Raw genomic sequence first — 19,138 nt, forward strand, 5'->3', positions numbered from 1 at the left:
GGCTTCCATGGCTGCATCTCTAATCTTTTTTTCTTTTATATGTCACAGTTCAGTTTTACTGGAATTTAGTAAGTACTCAGTAAATATTTGTTGAATCAATGAATGGACGAATGTGACTTCCTGTGTCTATGAGAAGGCAGTGAATACAGGCATTTTGCATTATTCTCACCAAATAACAAAAAAACAACAATCCCAATTTGTTGATAAGCATATTGTTTATCTTGTAATTTTCTTCTCTCACCTCTTTATTCTTGTCATTCTTAAAGCTCAATGCAAAAACCATTTCTTCTATAAACCACCCTATATTCCCGCAACGCATCAGAATTAATTCTATTTATACATATATTTAATACGATGACATGTAGTTCTACTTATATTTCTATTTACCATGCTTCAAATGTTTCATTATATAATAGCTGGTTATAGTTTTTCTCTCCATTTAGTTGGAAATACCCAAAACATAGAAACCCATATTCCTCATTGTATTGCTCTCAGATGATGTCTGACAAATATATGTGCTCAACAACTGTTAGATTGAATTTCAGAGAAGGATTCCTTTAAAATACGAGATTCTAAAATATATTTATAAATCTTTTAGGCATGTCAGTTCCATTATTCAAATAATTGAAAGTGACAGTCATTTTTTGTTTCTATTTAATAGATTCAATACTCCATGGAGATTTTCAAAGTTGTAAACTTGGCAGCTGTGAACTTTACCTTTTTTAAACAAAATATTGATCTGATACTTTGTTTAGTTAAGTTACCACGTTAAATATGCCAATTTATGTGAATAAGATTTGAGGTGCTTTGTGTAAATTATACTTAAAATGTTTCATTTTGAGCACAATGTTTTATTTTTCTTCTGAACTTCACCAACTCTTTTTTTTTTTTTTTGGGGGGGGCGCTCTGCGTGATTTGTGGGATCTTAGTTCCCAGACCAGGGATTGAACCCAGGCCCTTGGCAGTGACAGCATGGAGTCCTAACCATTGGACCACCAGAGAATTCCCCATGAACTTCACCAACTCTTTAAAACACATTTTATATATATATATATTTTTTTTGGGGGGGGGTACGCAGGCCTCTCACTGTTGTGGCCTCTCCCGTTGCGGAGCACAGGCTCCGGACGTGGAGGCCCAGCGGCCATGGCTCACGGGCCCAGCCGCTCCGCGGCACGTGGGATCCTCCCAGACCGGGGCACGAACCCGTGTCCCCTGCATCGACAGGCGGACTCCCAACCACTGCGCCACCAGGGAAGCCCCACATTATATTTTATTTGCTTTTACTTTCCTTAGGAATTGCGTAATACTAGAAATAGAAACAATTACACTTTTAAAAGACTTTTAAAGACTCCACATTAGTGACTGTGGTTGGGAGCAACAGGCACACTCACAGAATGGCCTGGCCCTAACGCACTTAATATTTGCCATAAAAACATTTTATTATCTTTTATGTGACTCTTCTAATCTTTTCCTACGATAATTATAGAAGGTAAATTTCCATTTAGAAAAAGTAAGTGGAAATGTTACATGTTCCTTCTTGGGTTTCCCACACATGCTAACTCATATTATAATTGATTTCTGCAAAGTAATAAAAAGGAAATCTCTACACTAGAGTATCACATATATACTGCTGAAGATCATAGGCATTTCTAATAGGTAGTACTGCCTTTTCATGAGTATACTGAAGGAAAAGAGAAGGTCTGGATTCTGGGAGGTGTTGACACATTGGACAAGCAAAGTGATAGTAAGTGATTAAGGCCCGTGTGGGACTTTTGAACCATAGGTTGGGGATGCCAAGCAAAATGCTGAGGGAAAATCAATGATGTATGAATTGCCTAAATCCCTCTGCCAAACCTTAACACTTATTCCCTTCGTAAGGTCCCTTCTCTTGGAACTGAAGCAAGAATTGAGGTAAGTCCATGGACAGTAGGGTTCAGAGTCTCTGGCTGATGAAAGAGACCAGGGAAATCTAACACCTTAGGTCCATAATGCATGTCATCCCTTAGGGAAGAGTGAAAGGCCTGCACTGTAACAGGTGGAGTAGCCCAGGATGAAGCACTGACTTTGAAGACACACATTCAAGTGTCAGCTCTACCCTTGTGAACGCTGAGGGCACGTCCAAGTCACCTATCCTCCCTGAATCATGGTTTCTTCAGTAAGTGATTAGATATACTAGCATCGTAAGAATTAACTCACATAGCATATCTGGAATTTCCTAGTATACCTAGAACATATGAGCCCAAAGGACTGAATTTAATTTGAATGGCAAAACCCATAATTTTTCCATTTCCCCCTTTTTGGAAAGTGTCAGACTTACAGTGTCATCCCCAAAACAAAAGTTTTTGTTACTCAATTGTCCTGCTTATCCCTCAACACACTGTTCAGTTTCAGCCCCAATATACAGGTTTTTATTCTCTAATTAAGAAGATAACCTTATTTCCCAAATAGTGGTCTTTAATTTCTCTCCTTATAATTTCCTCAAAGATGTAATTCCATAAGCTATATGAAGCCTTCCCTAAGGACAGAGGCCCAAATCTTGATCAGTGTCAAGTCGGTACATCCTACATTGGGTTTACCCCTAGTTGACTCAAAATTTCTTGAATGTTAAGGATCACATTTTGTCACCCAATGTAGCATACTAGCACACTGTGAAGCACCAATGTTCCCACTAAATTATTCCTCTCCTCCCTGAGTCTACTGTTCCTTCTGATGTCTACTCACTGTGTCTGCCACCACTATTTACTAGTGATCCAAGCCAGAAGCCAAAGATTCATTCTTGACTTCTTCAATCCATCTCGTCCATTTAAACACTAAGATCTACCTATTTTACTGCCTCATCAATTTTAGAATCTTCCCTCCTTCTTCCTGCTTTAACCCTAGTCCTCTTGCTCATTATCTCTTGATAGAAAACAGAAAAAGCCTTATAGCTGCTCATTGGTTCTTTTCACTATTCAATTCCAGCTTTACATTCTAGCCAAAATGATCTATTTATGTGGAAGATCTAATCTTGACACTTCCTTTCCTGAAAAGCTGTATTAGTTTCTCCATTTAATAGTGGAAAATAATTGAAATCCCAGATAATTTTTAGGGTACTGCCTCTTGGTTCTTGTTGCCTTCCTTTTCTCAAATTTTATGCCTCAATAATACCAAGCTGATTTTAGTTCCCTGGGCACACACTATGCTATTTAACCCTTCTATGCTTCTTCAAGCTTTTAACTCCTGCTTGGATTTTTCCTTCCTGGTTTCTTCTTCTGTGTTAAACTTCTTATCCTTTGAGGCTCAGCTCAGAGGGTTTCTCCATTAAGAAAAAATTTACAAATCCCTAAAATGGGCTAAGTCTGACTCCTTTGTTTTTTCATAGAATCCTGTGTTTACTGTGATTTATTACTTAGTACACTGCATGGGCATGGTTTCTTCATCTTTCAGGGTCTCCTACAGTACCAAAAATATTTTGAAGATAAAAGGTGTGTCTTTCCTAGCTCCTCTAGGTAAGAGGTGGTTTATTCTTACTACCTAGATTCTCAGAACTACCAAGGTTTCAAGTTTGTTCCTCACCTGTTTTTTCAATTCATTGGGGCATCTCAGGCCCCTCTAATAATCCATCATTTGAAATAAGAAAGCCAGAGTCAGTTTTTTGACACTCTCAACCAAAGAATCCTACTAATCTGTTTGTGCATTTCATTTTGTAAAATTTCATAGTATAATTATCACTGATATTTCCACAGTAGGTTCCCCTACTCCTCAGAATAAACTGTGGCTTTTACTATTTGATGCTAGCTTATACACAAAATATATTATAGATATAAATACACACGTACACATATATGTGTAAATCTTGAGGGCTACAATGTCTCTTCCTTAATAATATAGTTCCACCCAGCAACATTTTCCTTTTAATGTAAAGTCCTGAGAGCAGAACTTTGTTTTGTTTCCTGATGTATTTCAGCACTTAGACAAGTACTTGGAACATAGTAGGTCTTCAATAATATCTGTCAAATGAGAGCATGAATGAATGAAATGAATGAATGAATAAACTAAATGATTTACTTTCTTACATAATTAAAAGTAGCAACTCTGAGCTAGAAAGATTGCATTTGCCAGTACTGCTCAAGAGTAAAATTTATTCTCTGGAAGATTCTTGCTTTATAATTTTTAATTTAATAGACTAACTTAGTTTAAATTTTGATTAATTTTGCCAAGATCAGTTGTAGAGTCTGAAACGTAGGTTTTAAACTCACACTTTGAGTTTTTCCTAGGCAATCTGTACCTATAACTAGCTGATAATTGGTACATGATAAAATTGGATAGAGGTTTCCATCACCTGATTCCTTCTTATATTCTCAGCTATTAGGAAAACTTGATTCAACAGTTACTATAAATAACTTTTTAGGTAGGTTTTATTGAATATTTTGGTCCCTATACAGTGGCTTTTAAAATGTGACAGAATGTTCTTAATGGAAATGACTAATAATTAAGTGGCTTTCATGCACTTTTTGAATAGTAAAGGATTTTGTTTATTCTTTCCCAGAGTCAGAAAAATTCAGCATCTAATTCCAGAGTGATGTAAGGTGATTATTCATTTTCATTAGTTAAGCATCACCAAAAATAAGATCTATTTAGCCTGAACAAAATGTGTATGTGTGTATATGTGATATATATATATATATATATATATATATATATATCTCAAACATGGAATTATATAAGTAGATGTAAATCATAACCAGTCAAAACATGAGCAGATGCAAAGATATGAAAGCATGAAGGCAATTTTGAGAGGAAATGAGAGGAAGAAATAGTGCTATAAGTATTGTTATAATTGAACAGATTTTTCTTATAGATTTTGTATAAAAATACATCATTTGTATTCTTTTGAAACTAAATCTATTCACTCACCTTCATATAACCAGTCAGCAATTCCATTAAAAATAATTCCTTCTTTTCCAGAAGATGTCAGTCGCAATGAACTACTCTTTATATCAGGTTGATAGTAGATATTATTTTCAAAAATATAAATCTGGATCAGGAAACATGTAAAACAAACAAACCAAAAAACCAAAAATATTAGGAAGCCTTTTTTTAAACTTTCATATAATAGAATAATAGCTGAAGAGCTAAGTGTTTTATTATTTGCCTGCTTTCAATTTGTTTTTATTTAATGTATATTTTTATTGCTTTCAATTATTAATGGCTGTTTCTTTCTCTATCATATAATATCCAGTTATCATTTAGAAATTACATGGTACTAGCTATTGAAGCTTTTAAATCCATATATTCGACAACAATGTTTCATCTACTTAATAATCTTTTTCTCATACCACAAAATTGGTTTGGGTTTGAGATAATATTCTGCAGGCTTAAGAGACTGACAACTGTACTAGATGTCATTTTAGTAACAGCAAACAACTCGAAAAACCTCAATTTGGGGTCTTTTACCAAAAAATGCATTGGTGATCAATAAAATAATCTTTAGAGAATGTCTCTGATTCTCTCCAGCTCAACTCAAAGATCCACTAATAAAAGGAAACACTGGCAAAATTCTTTCAGATTGATAAGTGGAACACACCTCCCTATGCCTCAGTCTTCCCTGGTAATTCTTTCCTAAATAGCATAGCAGTAATAATAACCTTGTGCTTGAGGATTCAAGAAAGAGTTTTAATATGAATACATCACAGTCTTACAAAATAATATCAACATCACCAGCAGCAACAACAATAGTCCCAATACAGGAACAGCAGTAGAAATTAAACAGTGTCTGTCCACAAAAAACGAACTATCTTTAATAGAGATAATTCAGGATAAAATTATTTATAATTCACTTTAAAATATTTTTAATGCCAAACATTCCAAACTGTTGGTCTGTGTGATATAACTGTCACAGAGCCATGTTTCATCCACTTGTTGCGGGGAGTAAAATATTGTTCAATGAAAGCCAAATTGCTATTTAGATTGACATTCTACTAAGAAGGTGAAAGAGGGCCTAGTGCCCATGTGTTCCAGCATGCTACAGGATCATTGCACAAAAGCAGACAGAGCAAACACAAGAACTTCTGAAATAATTGTGTGATTAATCATGAGGTCCTAGGCTTTAAACCTTGATGTGCTCAATGATGAAGGCAATCTTAACATCCAGAACATTTGATTGGTATTCTACTTTGATTCTGGTGATTTGGCAAGCACTTAACAGTGAGTGTATCTAGTTAACCATTCCACTACTACCTGTTGTTTATATGACAGGTGAGGATGACAATAAGAATAAGAATTGTTGGGGGTGGAGAGTAAAAAGATATAATAGGTGTTTAAACATGTGTTTATAATCAGGCAGCCTAAATTTAAAATCCAAATAACTTGGATAATTTGCTTAACCTTTCTGCATCTCAATCCTCTCTTTTATAAGATGTGGATGTCTCACACCTACTTTAGAGATCTGATGTGAAGAATAAATGAGATGATGAATGTAGAACATGTAACACATGTGGCTATTGCTAGGAGCAGGGCTGACTTCACGCAAGATAATCTGGTTCAAAAATCTTACACTTTTTGCAGGCGCTACGGAATCTAATTCAAAACAAAACCTCTACAGCTTCAGCCAAGGTGTAAATTATCCCAAACTATTGACTATTGGGTTGATTATATTATGACGACTGTATATTAGGAATAGTTAGTAGAATAGTAATAGCAGTAGGGGTAGTACTATTAGGAGGAGAGGGGGTGGTATTAACAAATGATATTCATTGCTTTCACTTCATTTAGAAAGTTTTCAAGTGATAAGAATATAGGAAATAAACTTATTGAAAGTAGGCAGGTCCCACTTAGGCAAAAGTTTGAGAACTATATCTCAGGTATCTTAAAACTGGATGGAAGTTTTTTTTTTTATGACTTTCACAACCCCTCATAACTGAGAAATAATATTAGCTTTATGGTAGCCATTTAAGGCTTAAACTTTATGTGTTTTGTATACTACCTCCTTTTGCCTTTCACAAACAGTATATGAAATAGGCACACAAAATCGGCTTTACTTGGAGGGAATTCTCTTTTTGTACCATAACCTTCTACTAGGACTTGTAAGTAAATAGAAATTCAGATCATCCACACTCATGCTACATAAGCACATGGGACTATTATCAAAAGTAAGGGTGACTTGAGACTTCCCTGATGGTCCAGTGGTTCGATCCCTGGTCAGGGAATTAAGATCCCACATCCCACAGAGCAACTAAGCCCACGCGCCACAACTACTGAGCTTGAGTGCCTCAACTAGAGAGACTGCGTGCTGCAACTACAGAGCCCACCCACCCTGGAGCCTGCACGCCACGACTAGAGAAGAGAAAACCGCACACCACAACTAGAGAGAAGCCCAACGAAAGATCCCGCGTGCCTCAGTGAAGATTCCCCATGCTGCAATGAAGACCCAACGCAGCCAAAAATAAATAAATAATAAATATTTAAAAAACACTAAAAAGGGTTACTTAACCCAATGTAATATTGTTCCAAATCCTCAGCTTTTTGAAGGGAACAAACTCTAAGTCAAAACAATTAATAAAACCTCCACGATTTCAGCAGATGTATAAATGGTTTTGGATACCAAAACCATTGACCAGTAATTACATTTGTATTTGAAGAACAGATTGGATGATGTTCAAACTCCACATGAAACTGACATCTGTTTCAATGTAAAAGAACAAGCAATATGGAATCAGAATTTTAATGCCATTTGCTGAAATCTGTAATATCAGGGGATATCCACAAGATCTTTTTTCTGTGGACAAAAAATTAGTGGCTGCCTTTATGAAAATATACATTTATAGTCTTTTAAACCCTTTTAAATTACCAAAGTTTTTCCTTGAATTATATTAGCTTCAAGTAATAGTCACAAACTCTCACCACTACTTTAGCAATATAGGAGCTGCAAATATTCCCAGGTACTATCTTGGCACATTGATGAAATTAAGCTGGATCCAAAGGGCAATGATCAAGGGCTACGACTAGATTTAAATCACATTGAAAATACGACAAACACTAATGCCATTTATCCTCATGTTACTGATTAAACTGTCATAATATTTTTGACGCCATCAATCAATTCCTTCAATGAGCCACCTACACAGTATAACAAATAGAAATGGATAGCTATTTGACCACTTAATTTTTCAGCTAATAGAGCAAGCTGACCAAGCAGTTTTTCAAAATCCATGGTCTTAGTACACTTACAAAATAATTCAAAATTGGTAAAGTCACAAGAAAGGCAACAGGAAGACAGCTGAAATACTATATGCTGTGACAAACTGAGAAATATGTAGTAAATGACCCAGGAAATTATTCTATCAATGTGTTAATTGATATTACTCATTACCAATGATTAAACACAATATGTGTCATTGCTGTGCAGGAGGCTGTAAGAGCCAATTTTCAACTTTCTGCCTTCTCTTCCCCTGCTGCTACTCCAGTAATGCTTAAGATGATGGATGCCCCAGCAGCCAGGATTGCTGGGTGAAGAGGTATGGTACAAACTCCTTCCCCAGCCCCAGCCAACTTGTGATGGACATATGGCAATAAATGAACATTTGAGGTTAAAAGTCATTAGGATTATAGGTTGGAGAGCAACTACAATGTAAATTACCCTACTGTCACTGATTTAACCAGAGTCAATGCCTAATACAAACTTATAAGAGCAGACTCTTATGAACTTTCAGCCAGTTTAATTGAAAAAGAACATCAGAATAGAACAGAAATATAATTGAATGTTAGATCTATTTTAGCTGAAATATTACTGAAAAGCTATTCCACCTTCACTGATTTGAGTGATTTTTATGATAATTTTAAATTAGAAAACTACAAATCATTCAAAAATCCCCATATGTTGTAATGGTGTAAGAGAATCTACAAAGTCACAGCCAAGTTGGGATAGTATTTGGGTTGCCTTCTACTGTGGCTTGCTTTCTGGGAAAAAGTTGTAATTAAGAAACTATCCCAGATAACATATATTACTGGCAGGGATGTGGTGAAAGGGGACCTTTCCTATGTTGATTGTGAAAATATAAAATGTGATAAGCATATTGAAAAGCAACATGGCAACTGAAAACAAAACATATTCCATCTCATCAGCAATCCCAAATCTGGGACCTTGTCTTGTAAGAAAAACAAAAACAGAAAACCACCAATATGTACAGAATGATGAAGAGTGATATTTATTTCTGCAGTGTTTATGATGGCCAAAATGAAGAGTCAAAGTGAAAACCTATCAAAGTGCTTGCCTGGATGGATTATGATTCATCCACATCAGGTAGTAACACTCGGGCTTTGAGAATAAATTAGTTACATGAGTTGACCTGGAGGTGTTTCACTGAGATACTGTCAAGTGACAAAAGGCACAAAACAAGAAAATTATTTCAACATGAATCCATTTTTGTGCACCAGACAATGACAATACTAATACAAACTTACACTAGCAGGGATCTCACCAACAGATATACATTGAATGTTGTCTTTTTTGTGTGTTTTTTTGCGGTACACAGGCTTTTCACTGTTGTGGCCTCTTCCGTTGCGGAGCACAGGCTCCGGACGCGTAGGCTCAGTGGCCATGGCTCGCGGACCCAGCCGCTCCACGGCATGTGGGATCTTCCCGGACTGGAGCACAAACCCGTGTCCCCAGCATCGGCAGGCGGACTCTCAACCACTGCGCCACCAGGGAAGCCCTGAATGTTGTCTTTTGGTACTCAGCCCCACACCTGCCCCCCACCCGCCATAGTCTTCTATTACTGTGTCATCAGAAACCTGAAATCTACAATTCTACAATTCCCTTGCAAACTAGTCTTCTCAGCTTCTTTGCTTGATGGGTTCTAGTTACTTTCTGCAAATATGAGAAAGCTGCTAGTTAGGAACTGGAAGACATTTAACCTTTGGTAGTGGCTTTTGCATGCCAGCTTCAACAATAGTGACTAAGTAGCAGTATATATATATATATATATATATATATATATATATATATATATATATATATATATATATATATATATATATATATATATATATATTTTATACCCTTCAAATCTATGCAGTTCTCATCTTTCAACCTGCCCTAATAGATGTGAACATTCAGATAACCATATCCTTGCTTCTTTTGGCTCCTGGACCACTAACCATACTCCAACTTCGTCATACTTCCTGATCCAATAGTGGCTCCAAAATTTGTGTGGAATCTTTGCCTTTTGCTTTACCAGGAACAGATTTTAATTTTTAATTATTCCAACTTATCAATTTCTTAAATAATTTATATTAAACTAAATATATGTTAATAAAGTGAATTTCATGTAATATTACTTTGGAAATAAATCATTCACAAAAGATTTTGCAGTGATTTAGCATCATTATTAGTTTCAGATGTTATCATTTTTCAATAAATAAGAAAATTTTATCATATGGACAGTATTAAAGCACATAATTATGTACATAATACTTTTTTATCAATAAGCCACCTTGAACTCCATCACATACATAAGACATTTAAGTATTTTTTAAATAAATAAAAATGTTTGAAATATTTAAGCCATATTCCATTAATGGGTATGATTCCATTGGATTTGAAGTAAAATTTTCCCTTTTAAGCAATATGCTACATTTCAGTCTAGGAAACACTTAGAGGAATTATTCTTTAAAGACTCTTAAGTGTAAACTTATAAATAAAAGGTCCTTATTTTGATTTATATAACTGATTCTTTTGGTAACACGAAAGAATATAAGCAGACAAAAAAAATCAGAGTATTTTGACTTTACAATTAGAATGGCTAAAGTGAAAATGAGAGCCAATAATAATGTTGCCAAGGATGTAAAGCAACTGGAACTTTCATCTCTTCTGGTGGGCGAGTGAATTGGTACAATCACTTTGTAAATATATGTAACAGTTTTTACCAAAACAGAATATATGCATAACTGTAAAACTCAGCAACTCCATCCAAGGAAATGTATATGGATATATATCCATAACAAAAATGTATATGGATATACATCCAATATATGGACATATATGGGAACCCAATATATCAAGGAACGTATATGAGAATGCTCATAGCAGTGCTATTTGTAATAGTCAACAACTGTGTTGCAAATTATGATAATAATTACCCTTGGCGGGGAATAGTGCTAGTGAAACTGAGCAGGACACTGTGGGGTCTTCCTGGGTATAAAAGCCCTTCTGTGTCCCCAGTTTCTTGTTTGTAGAAAAAGGGCTTTAGTCTCCTAGGACTTCCCTGAGTTACAAAGAACAGACTCAAGCAGTTAATAATTAGGGAAGTGAGGGAATGAAGAAACAAAGGAAAAGCAGTCAAGAAACAATAGTTTAGGGATAAAACAGAGTCCTAGTTCCTTCTCAAGGAATACACATAACAATCTGACACATATCTTTGAGTTGTTATGCAAAAACTAAGATCCCCACCCAGGTGGAAGATGGTAACTGTATGCTGACCACAAGCACATAGAACCAAGACTGGTTGGAACCAGAAGGTTGATGATTAAGGTCCCTGAAAGATCACCCTGTTACCTCACCACCAACCAATCAGAAGAAAGTCCACAAGCTGCAACCCTCACTCCAAATGTTGTCTTTAAAAGCACTTCCCTGAAAGCCATCAGGGAGTTTGGGTCTTTTGAGCATGAACTACCCATTCTCCTTGCTTGGCACCCTGCAAATAAATGCTGTACTTGCCTTCACCACAACTCAGTGTCAGTAGATTAGCTTTGCTGTGTGGTGGGTGAGCAGACCCAAGTTTGGTTTGGTAGCACTAGTAAAGAGCAAATCAGGGGTCTTCTGGTATATGAATGATGCTCTGTTTCTACTCTGGGCACTGTGAAAATGGGATTGTTCACAAGAATCAGCTCTGCTTATTTGCTGTATTCTGTTAACTTAAAGAAAAAGGAAAAAATTATGCAGAATTTTATCAGTAATCATAATTCATTGAAAATGCTATCTTAAAGATGATCAATATTTTACTAAAAGCCACAGTATATCATTCAACTTTATAAAAATTTTGTTTCTTTGTCAGTGTGTAATAAATTCTGAGAGCCCATTTATGTAATGCAAAGTAAAGCTATGAGCACAAGTTAAATAGTTTGATTACCTCTGACATTTTAGCTTTGAATAAATCTGTCTGTGGGTTATAGAGTACTGCTTTCATTTCTCTGCAGAACCATCTCTGGGATAGAATAACTCACTCAAATCATTCATGTCACCTTTGCACTAGTACCTGACATTCTAGAGATAGAATCACTATCAGAGAACTCTCATCCCTTGACATTTGCAATTATTCATATCAGGAAACCCTTTCAAAGAGTTCTTATTTCGTAAAACCTTTATAGAACATTATGCATTCTCAAAGAAGTGAAATATATCCTTTTGCCTTAAATTCATAATTATGTAAGTCACTCCCCAATTCCAAAGCCCTTTTATCCATTTTTTTTTTAGGAGAAAAATGGATACCAGATAAAAACAAGCAAACAGATAATAGAAAACCAACTCCAATCAATGAAATGTAACAACAGACTATCTCTTGGCAGTGTCATTCCCTAAACCTCATTTAGGGTAAGAGAAGACTGTATGATAAATTGATCATTTTGATAATTGAAAAATTAATTTAAAATTCTTATGCGCCCCAAGAAATAAACTGCGACACACTGAAGACAATCAACATTATTATATTATTTAAAAAAAACTTTAATGTGATGATTTATATGTGTCAGAATGCTAGAGGATGGTATTGTCTAGTCATTGTGTACCCATTTCTTTCTCTACTCCACTTTCTTCTTTTTCATTGTTCCTTCACCACTCCATCTCTTGTCTTATTACCCTTTTTTCTAGTCCTTTATCATTTACCAAATAGGTATCTGGATTGTTTACATGCTAGATGCTGTGTTAAGTTTTGGGGATATAAGGACGAGATCTTACAATCTAATGTTGCATTCCAATACAAGCACACACAAATTAATGTAGATATGGCCAGTAAAGAAAAACAAAACCAATGTATGATGACATTAATTTAGCGGGACATATTACTGCCCAATATGTGTCATAGCAGTAGAACTTGAAATGGGAAACAAGAATAAAAGCAAAAGTGTAGAAAATGGGATTTCTATCAAAGAGACATGGGATCTAATCCTGGCAGTGCTCTTTGTGAGACTGATGTAGCTGCCAGTTGCAGTATCCTAATCACAGATTCCTGTGGCATTGTAATCAAATTTTCCGGAACAAATCCTATGTTCAACAATGCCTGACCCCTCCTGGCTGCTGTTCATTTTCCAGTCCTGGAATTCCAACTTTCTCATTGGTTCTGAGAGCTTTCAGAAATCTATTTAATGAATTCATTTTCGGTTGAAATGAACGTGAATTCATGTCTCTCACTTACTTCCAGGAATCCTAATTACCAGGTGACATGCGGCAGCTTAACCTTCAAAGCCTCATGGGTAAGAAAGCCCTTCACTGTCACTTATGTTGGGAGCAAGCTAAATTAACCCCTGTTTCTTTCCAGCTTTCATCCATCCCAGGATTAGCAAAAAGCATGGTGCATATACACTTTATTCTCTGATGCTAAAACAATTTGATTTTACATTTGTATTGTAACTCCTTGTATTTCAAATGGAGACTCCAAAATTTAAAAAAGAGATTCTGAGGATTGAGGGAGATTGGAAGCATAATTCTCATATGCTTATCAATGTGTCTGTGCCTAATGCTTTCCAGTTTATGGGCATGTTGATAAGAAAACAAATTGAAAAATGCAGTAGGTGGAACCAGCCTTGGCTATCTCCCATGCACATTTTACCCACAGCTCTGGACTCTTTATTCCACTTCAGGCAATTTCAAGGCGTCCCTGGGCACAAATGAAAAATACAGGCCGTTTTTTTCAATACAAGAATATCCAAACATTTTTTACTGTATCCTCCCCAAATACTGGATATGAGTAAAATAATCATAAAAATTCAACTTAGTAATGAAATGTCTTATGTCCATAATTAATTTGTTTATTCTAGTTAATGTTCTTATAAAGTTAAATTTAATTGAGCTAATGATCAACTGAGGATGAGAGTCATTTAAATTCAAGCATAACTTGAAATGCAGGACAAAAAGCACTTGAAATACTTCCTTGTTGTCTCCTTCTTCTTTTTCCCCATGTGAGAGTCTACAGAAATGATTATCCCTTGTGCTTCGTTATCTGTCTGCTACAATGGGGTATAATTAAACCCTATCTCTGATGTATGTGTAACTGTAACACAATATACCCTAATAACTTTTTATTTTGTTGATGAAAGAATGTAAGAGGATGTTTGAAAGAGTCATTTTCGATTTTTACTAATTCATGTTTGGTGTTTGCAATAGTTTACTCACTGCTTCCCTCTCTTCAGTTCTCCTCACTTGCATCCATACAATAAAATGACAAAACAGACCCTTTCTGTCAGTGCTTTGACTGCGACATTGTCCAATTAAACTTTCAGCATTCCATAAAGAGTAAAGGCTAAATTCTTTACACTAAAATTCTAAGCAAATTGTACTGGTTAGGATTTATGTACTAATCCATCTACAAGGCAATCTCTGCCCTAGTAAATCTCATCCACTTGCCATCACACAGTACAGTTTTTGTCTGTGTTTGTTTTATTTTCTTCTTTCTTGGGGAGACACTGACACACAAAACAGAAAAAGTCTACCTTGAACAGAAAATAGACTTCCTTGTGAGATACCACTTTTTAAAAATGCTAATGTCAGACATTTCATATTATTTAAAGACACATATAATTATATATATTTACTACTTGAAATATTTTTGTTTCTTAATGAAGAAAGTTTAAAGATGAAAGAAGATGGCAAGCCACATGTATGGGGGCACACATGGAGGAACGATGGTTATACAGGTCACTTATTCATTTGCAATTTCACTATACTCCTACTATGCACCATGTCTATGAGACAATGTTGACTGAGTCTTAGTCCCTGTACTTGATGAATTCACAGTTTAAAATAAGAAAGATAAGAAAAACAAGAAGTAATTAACAAACTACATGGTATTTGTATGACATATTGATGCACAAAGCATTATTAGAATGTGAATAAAGACACAAGACAGCTTGAATCTGATTGAGGAATAGGAGGGTCAGAAAAGGTTTCAGATGAGGCAAGACATTTTGGCTGAACTTACAAGTTCAGGTGGATTTTCCTAGGCAGAGAAAGGTAAAACAAAATTCAAGTAGAGGAAATGGCATGAGAAAAGGTGGGTTTAAATGATCATATGTTGAAAACACACTATATAGCAAAAAGCAGAAGGAATAGGGGGAGAAATGACAAGGCAAAGAGATGTGTGTTAGCGGGTGAATGAAGCCAGACTATAGATATGAAAGATTTGTTGGAGAGCTGGAGAGAAGAGAGGGAAACATAAGGAGATAAGAATGAGATCTTTCTTAACAATTATCCATTTACTAGTCATTCTGAAAAGCAGTTCTATTTAAAAACTGACTAGAATAATATTGGTCCATTTGTGGAGGTACAAAGATGGATAAAGTGTCTTGAAAAATTTTTAATCATGATCATAGAATCTTTCATTTCATTTTGAGTAAATTTAAATAATTACTCTCTATTCTTGGAGAAGCAGGAAGTGAAATGAAATCTCAATTATCTCAGTGATATTGTATTATTAACAACTAAGGTATAGGATATCTCAAACTGAACCTCCAAACACCTTTCCTATATGGGTCTCCTGATTCTACAGGCATTAATACAGTAGACAAATAATATGCCCTCTCTTAAAATGGACTTCTTTCACATTAGCCTTTGGTGGGAGGTGGGTGTATTTCCAAGTTCGATGCATATAATACTTTAATGTTAGAATAGACAAAACCAAGACTAATAGAGATAGAAAATCAATGTTTAGACAGATAGCAAGATGTTTTAATAGGAAAGTCCAAATTCATCCTCCACTGATAACTTGGTATCATAACTCTTGAAGAGATATAATATGACTGAGAAGCAAATGAACAGTATGATTCTGGGCAGGGGGAGGGGGAATATCACCAGTGCATATACATTCTTGGGTTTATAAATGGAGGATGGAAAAAGACAAGGTGAAAAAAATGACAGCTTGACAAACTTTCAAAACAATGTCCCTGAATAAAAGACTTTTCTGGGAATTTAAAAGTAGTAAGAAGGAGAAGGAAGATGAAAAAGAGGAGGAGGAGAATGAGAATTGAGGAAATACACCCAGAATTTACTTCCTCAAAATCATTTAGGCTGCATAGGCTGTAAGTCTGCTGTCCAGAATCCTTCATCACAGGGTTCAAGCAAAGAAGACCATCAAGCTTTGCATGGATCCCATCATTGCAGCAATTAAGTCTCCTTGCCCCAGGCTTAGTGATCACTTTCCTCACACAGACTTTATCAGTGAAATCTCTCATGTCATTTATTCCTGTTTGTATCAGACATCTCCAGATTTTAACTACTGTCACTAACAACTTATCTTCCACTATGTCATCATCCCTATAATAACACTCAATACTCCCTGGCCCTTTACCCACTCAACCTTCCATGCCCTTTTACTCTATATTTGAAAACTGGCACTCCAAAACCAACCTATTTCCCTCTACTTTGTTACTTCTCTAAGGGTTCCTTCTCCCTCTTTGCCATATCTGAACCCTGGTCTCCCTTGAGGACATCATTACCCAGGCACCCTCTCTAGTGACCCCTGCTTATTATCTCATACCTCAAGATGCTCATTGCTCCCTTTTGTTCCTTTAGAACATAATTCTTCCACCTCATTATAAAAAATCCTTTTCATATGAGGCTCATGCCTATCAGCTTTACCATTCTCTGGCTCTCAATGCAGAAAAGTAATATTCTAAAACACTAGTTATAAAAATACTAGTTCTGATAGGCATTATATGAAAAAAAAAGTTTCATGGTCTATGGAAGGGTTCAGTAAATTATGGTGCATGAGCAAAATATAGCCTGGCCCATGAACTAAGAATGGTTTTTGCAGACCAACATGTGTAATTAATTTGATGAGAGGGAACACTTACATGGAATCCTAATTAGGTGAAAAGTTATCCCACAAAAAAGAATCCCATTCTTCTTATTGGTAGATATGTATTATAAAACATTACACTTAATTGTTATTTTACTTTGAATTACCTCAATAGAATTTTCTGGCAACGTGTTTTTCTGCCTTGTTACATTAAAACTTACATAATACTCTTGATTTTGCCTCTTGTCCTGCAAAACCAAAAATATTTACTATCTGGCCCTTTACAGAAAGTTTGCTGACCCTTGATTTGGGGTAAACAACGAAGAAATATTGAATTAAACAGTATTAGTTTCTTCCTTCCTCCCTTCCCTCCTTCCTTCCTTCCTTCCTTCCCTTCCCTTCCTTCCTCCTTCCTCTCTCTCTCTCTTTTCCTTCCTTTCTCCCTCCCTCCCTCCCTCTCTTTCTTTCAATTCAGGATCCTTCAAAGTTTGCTAATTTCATTTTGAAACACTGAAATCCACGATATTATATAACGTTTCCTAAATACAGTTGACCACAATTTAAAAAAAAAATCAGAACATCTTACAGGCCAAATATTCTAAAATTTTTAAAAATGCAATTTAAAATAAGTCTTATTACCTTAAATAAAAATTAACTGGTAACTGTATCATTATTTGTATCCTTAAAGATCTATTATTTTCACAGCTTTCAGATTGCATTAACACTTCTCCAAGATATGGGTAAACTTTTTGTCAGCAAACTTCAGTAGCAATAATAAAACTCATCTTGAGAAATTAAACATCAAGGATTGACTCGAATTAATTGATTGATTTAGAGCAAAATTTTCATATTTTTCTTAAAAACAGCGTTTACAATCCACCAAATATTTAGTCACCATAACATTCTAGGCCAACCAAGCCAACACTTCTCTGTCCCAGCAGATCCCTTATTTTGTTTTTCTTCACCTTTTAGATTCTCTGATACAACAAGCCAAACATCCAGAGCAAATAAATCAGATCTTCCTTCAAAGTCTTTTCAAATAACTTTTTTCTTCTGTAAAATCTCTTTATTTTTAGGGCTTCCCTGGTGGCGCAGTGGTTGAGAGTCCGCCTGCCGATGCAGGGGACATGGGTTCATGACTCAGTCTGGGAGGATCCCACATGCCACGGAGTGGCTGGGCCCATGGGCCAAAATCATGATTCCAAAGAAACAAACCCACTATTTCCCTCATTAAAAAAAAAAAAAATGTATGCCGTCGACTAGCCTTATCTGCATGTTATTGTGCTATAACTATTGTAGTTTTGTCCAAAGTATTTCTTGATTTATCATCTTCTGCTTCTAGATTTTAAATGTCTCAGCCGTTCTTTAATTTCACTCCAACGGAATTCTCTAGTGACTAACATAGCAGATTCTAAGGACAAACTTCTTATTCTTTAAAAACTCAAGTGGCTATTTTTTTTTTATAGAAAATGTTCTCTACATTTTACTAACTAAATTCTTGAAGGTCATCACATTTGGGAGTAATAAATGCTACCAGAACTGAATTCATGCTAACTGAATTGTTTACTACATGTTTTATTAACCATATGATTAAAACTGGATGAGCTACCAAGATAATACACCTTGGTTTTAGAAATAAGACCCAAAGGAAACAAAGTCTCAAAAATTTACAATGACTTAAAAAGAAAGCATACTGATTAATTATATTCACGTTTATTAGTGGATGGCATTGCATATCTGCACATGTAGAAGAATCATACTAATTTTAATGGCTTTTTAATATTTTATTATTTTATGCACCCTAATATATTTTATTAGTCTCATAATGATGACTTAAGTTGTTTCTATTCTTTTATTCTGCTTTTTAAATTATAAATAACATTCAAGTGAATTTTCTTTTTATGTGTTTGGATCTATGTGCAATATATCCACAGGATAAATTCTATATTTAGAATTGCTAGATATATAGCACTATATTTCTTATTGGATATATTCGTAGCCCAATAAGAATGTGTGTGTATAGTTTATGTTTATTTTTGATTTCTAATTTAATACCTTTGTGGTCCAAGAACATATTCTGTTTTATTCCCATTCTTCTATACTTATTGAGGTTTGTTTTATGACCCAGTGTGAGCACTTAAAAATGCCCTGTA

At 35.3% G+C, this 19,138-nt stretch overlaps 1 protein-coding gene across 17 annotated transcripts in view; it reads right to left on the reverse strand.

Moving 5' to 3' along the window:
- DPP10 (dipeptidyl peptidase like 10) overlaps positions 1–19,138 on the reverse strand; it is a 1,578,941-nt gene that overhangs the window by 114,961 nt on the left and 1,444,842 nt on the right. For all 17 annotated transcript variants that reach the window (XM_079923993.1, XM_079923994.1, XM_079923998.1 and 14 more), the window contains one exon: positions 4,897–5,017. In XM_079923993.1, the coding sequence (XP_079780119.1) occupies positions 4,897–5,017 (121 nt within the window). The remainder of the gene's footprint in view (positions 1–4,896; positions 5,018–19,138) is intronic.

This window comes from Stenella coeruleoalba (genome assembly GCF_951394435.1).
Source record: "Stenella coeruleoalba genome assembly, chromosome: 6".
In the NCBI taxonomy this organism is placed as follows: domain Eukaryota; kingdom Metazoa; phylum Chordata; class Mammalia; order Artiodactyla; family Delphinidae; genus Stenella; species Stenella coeruleoalba.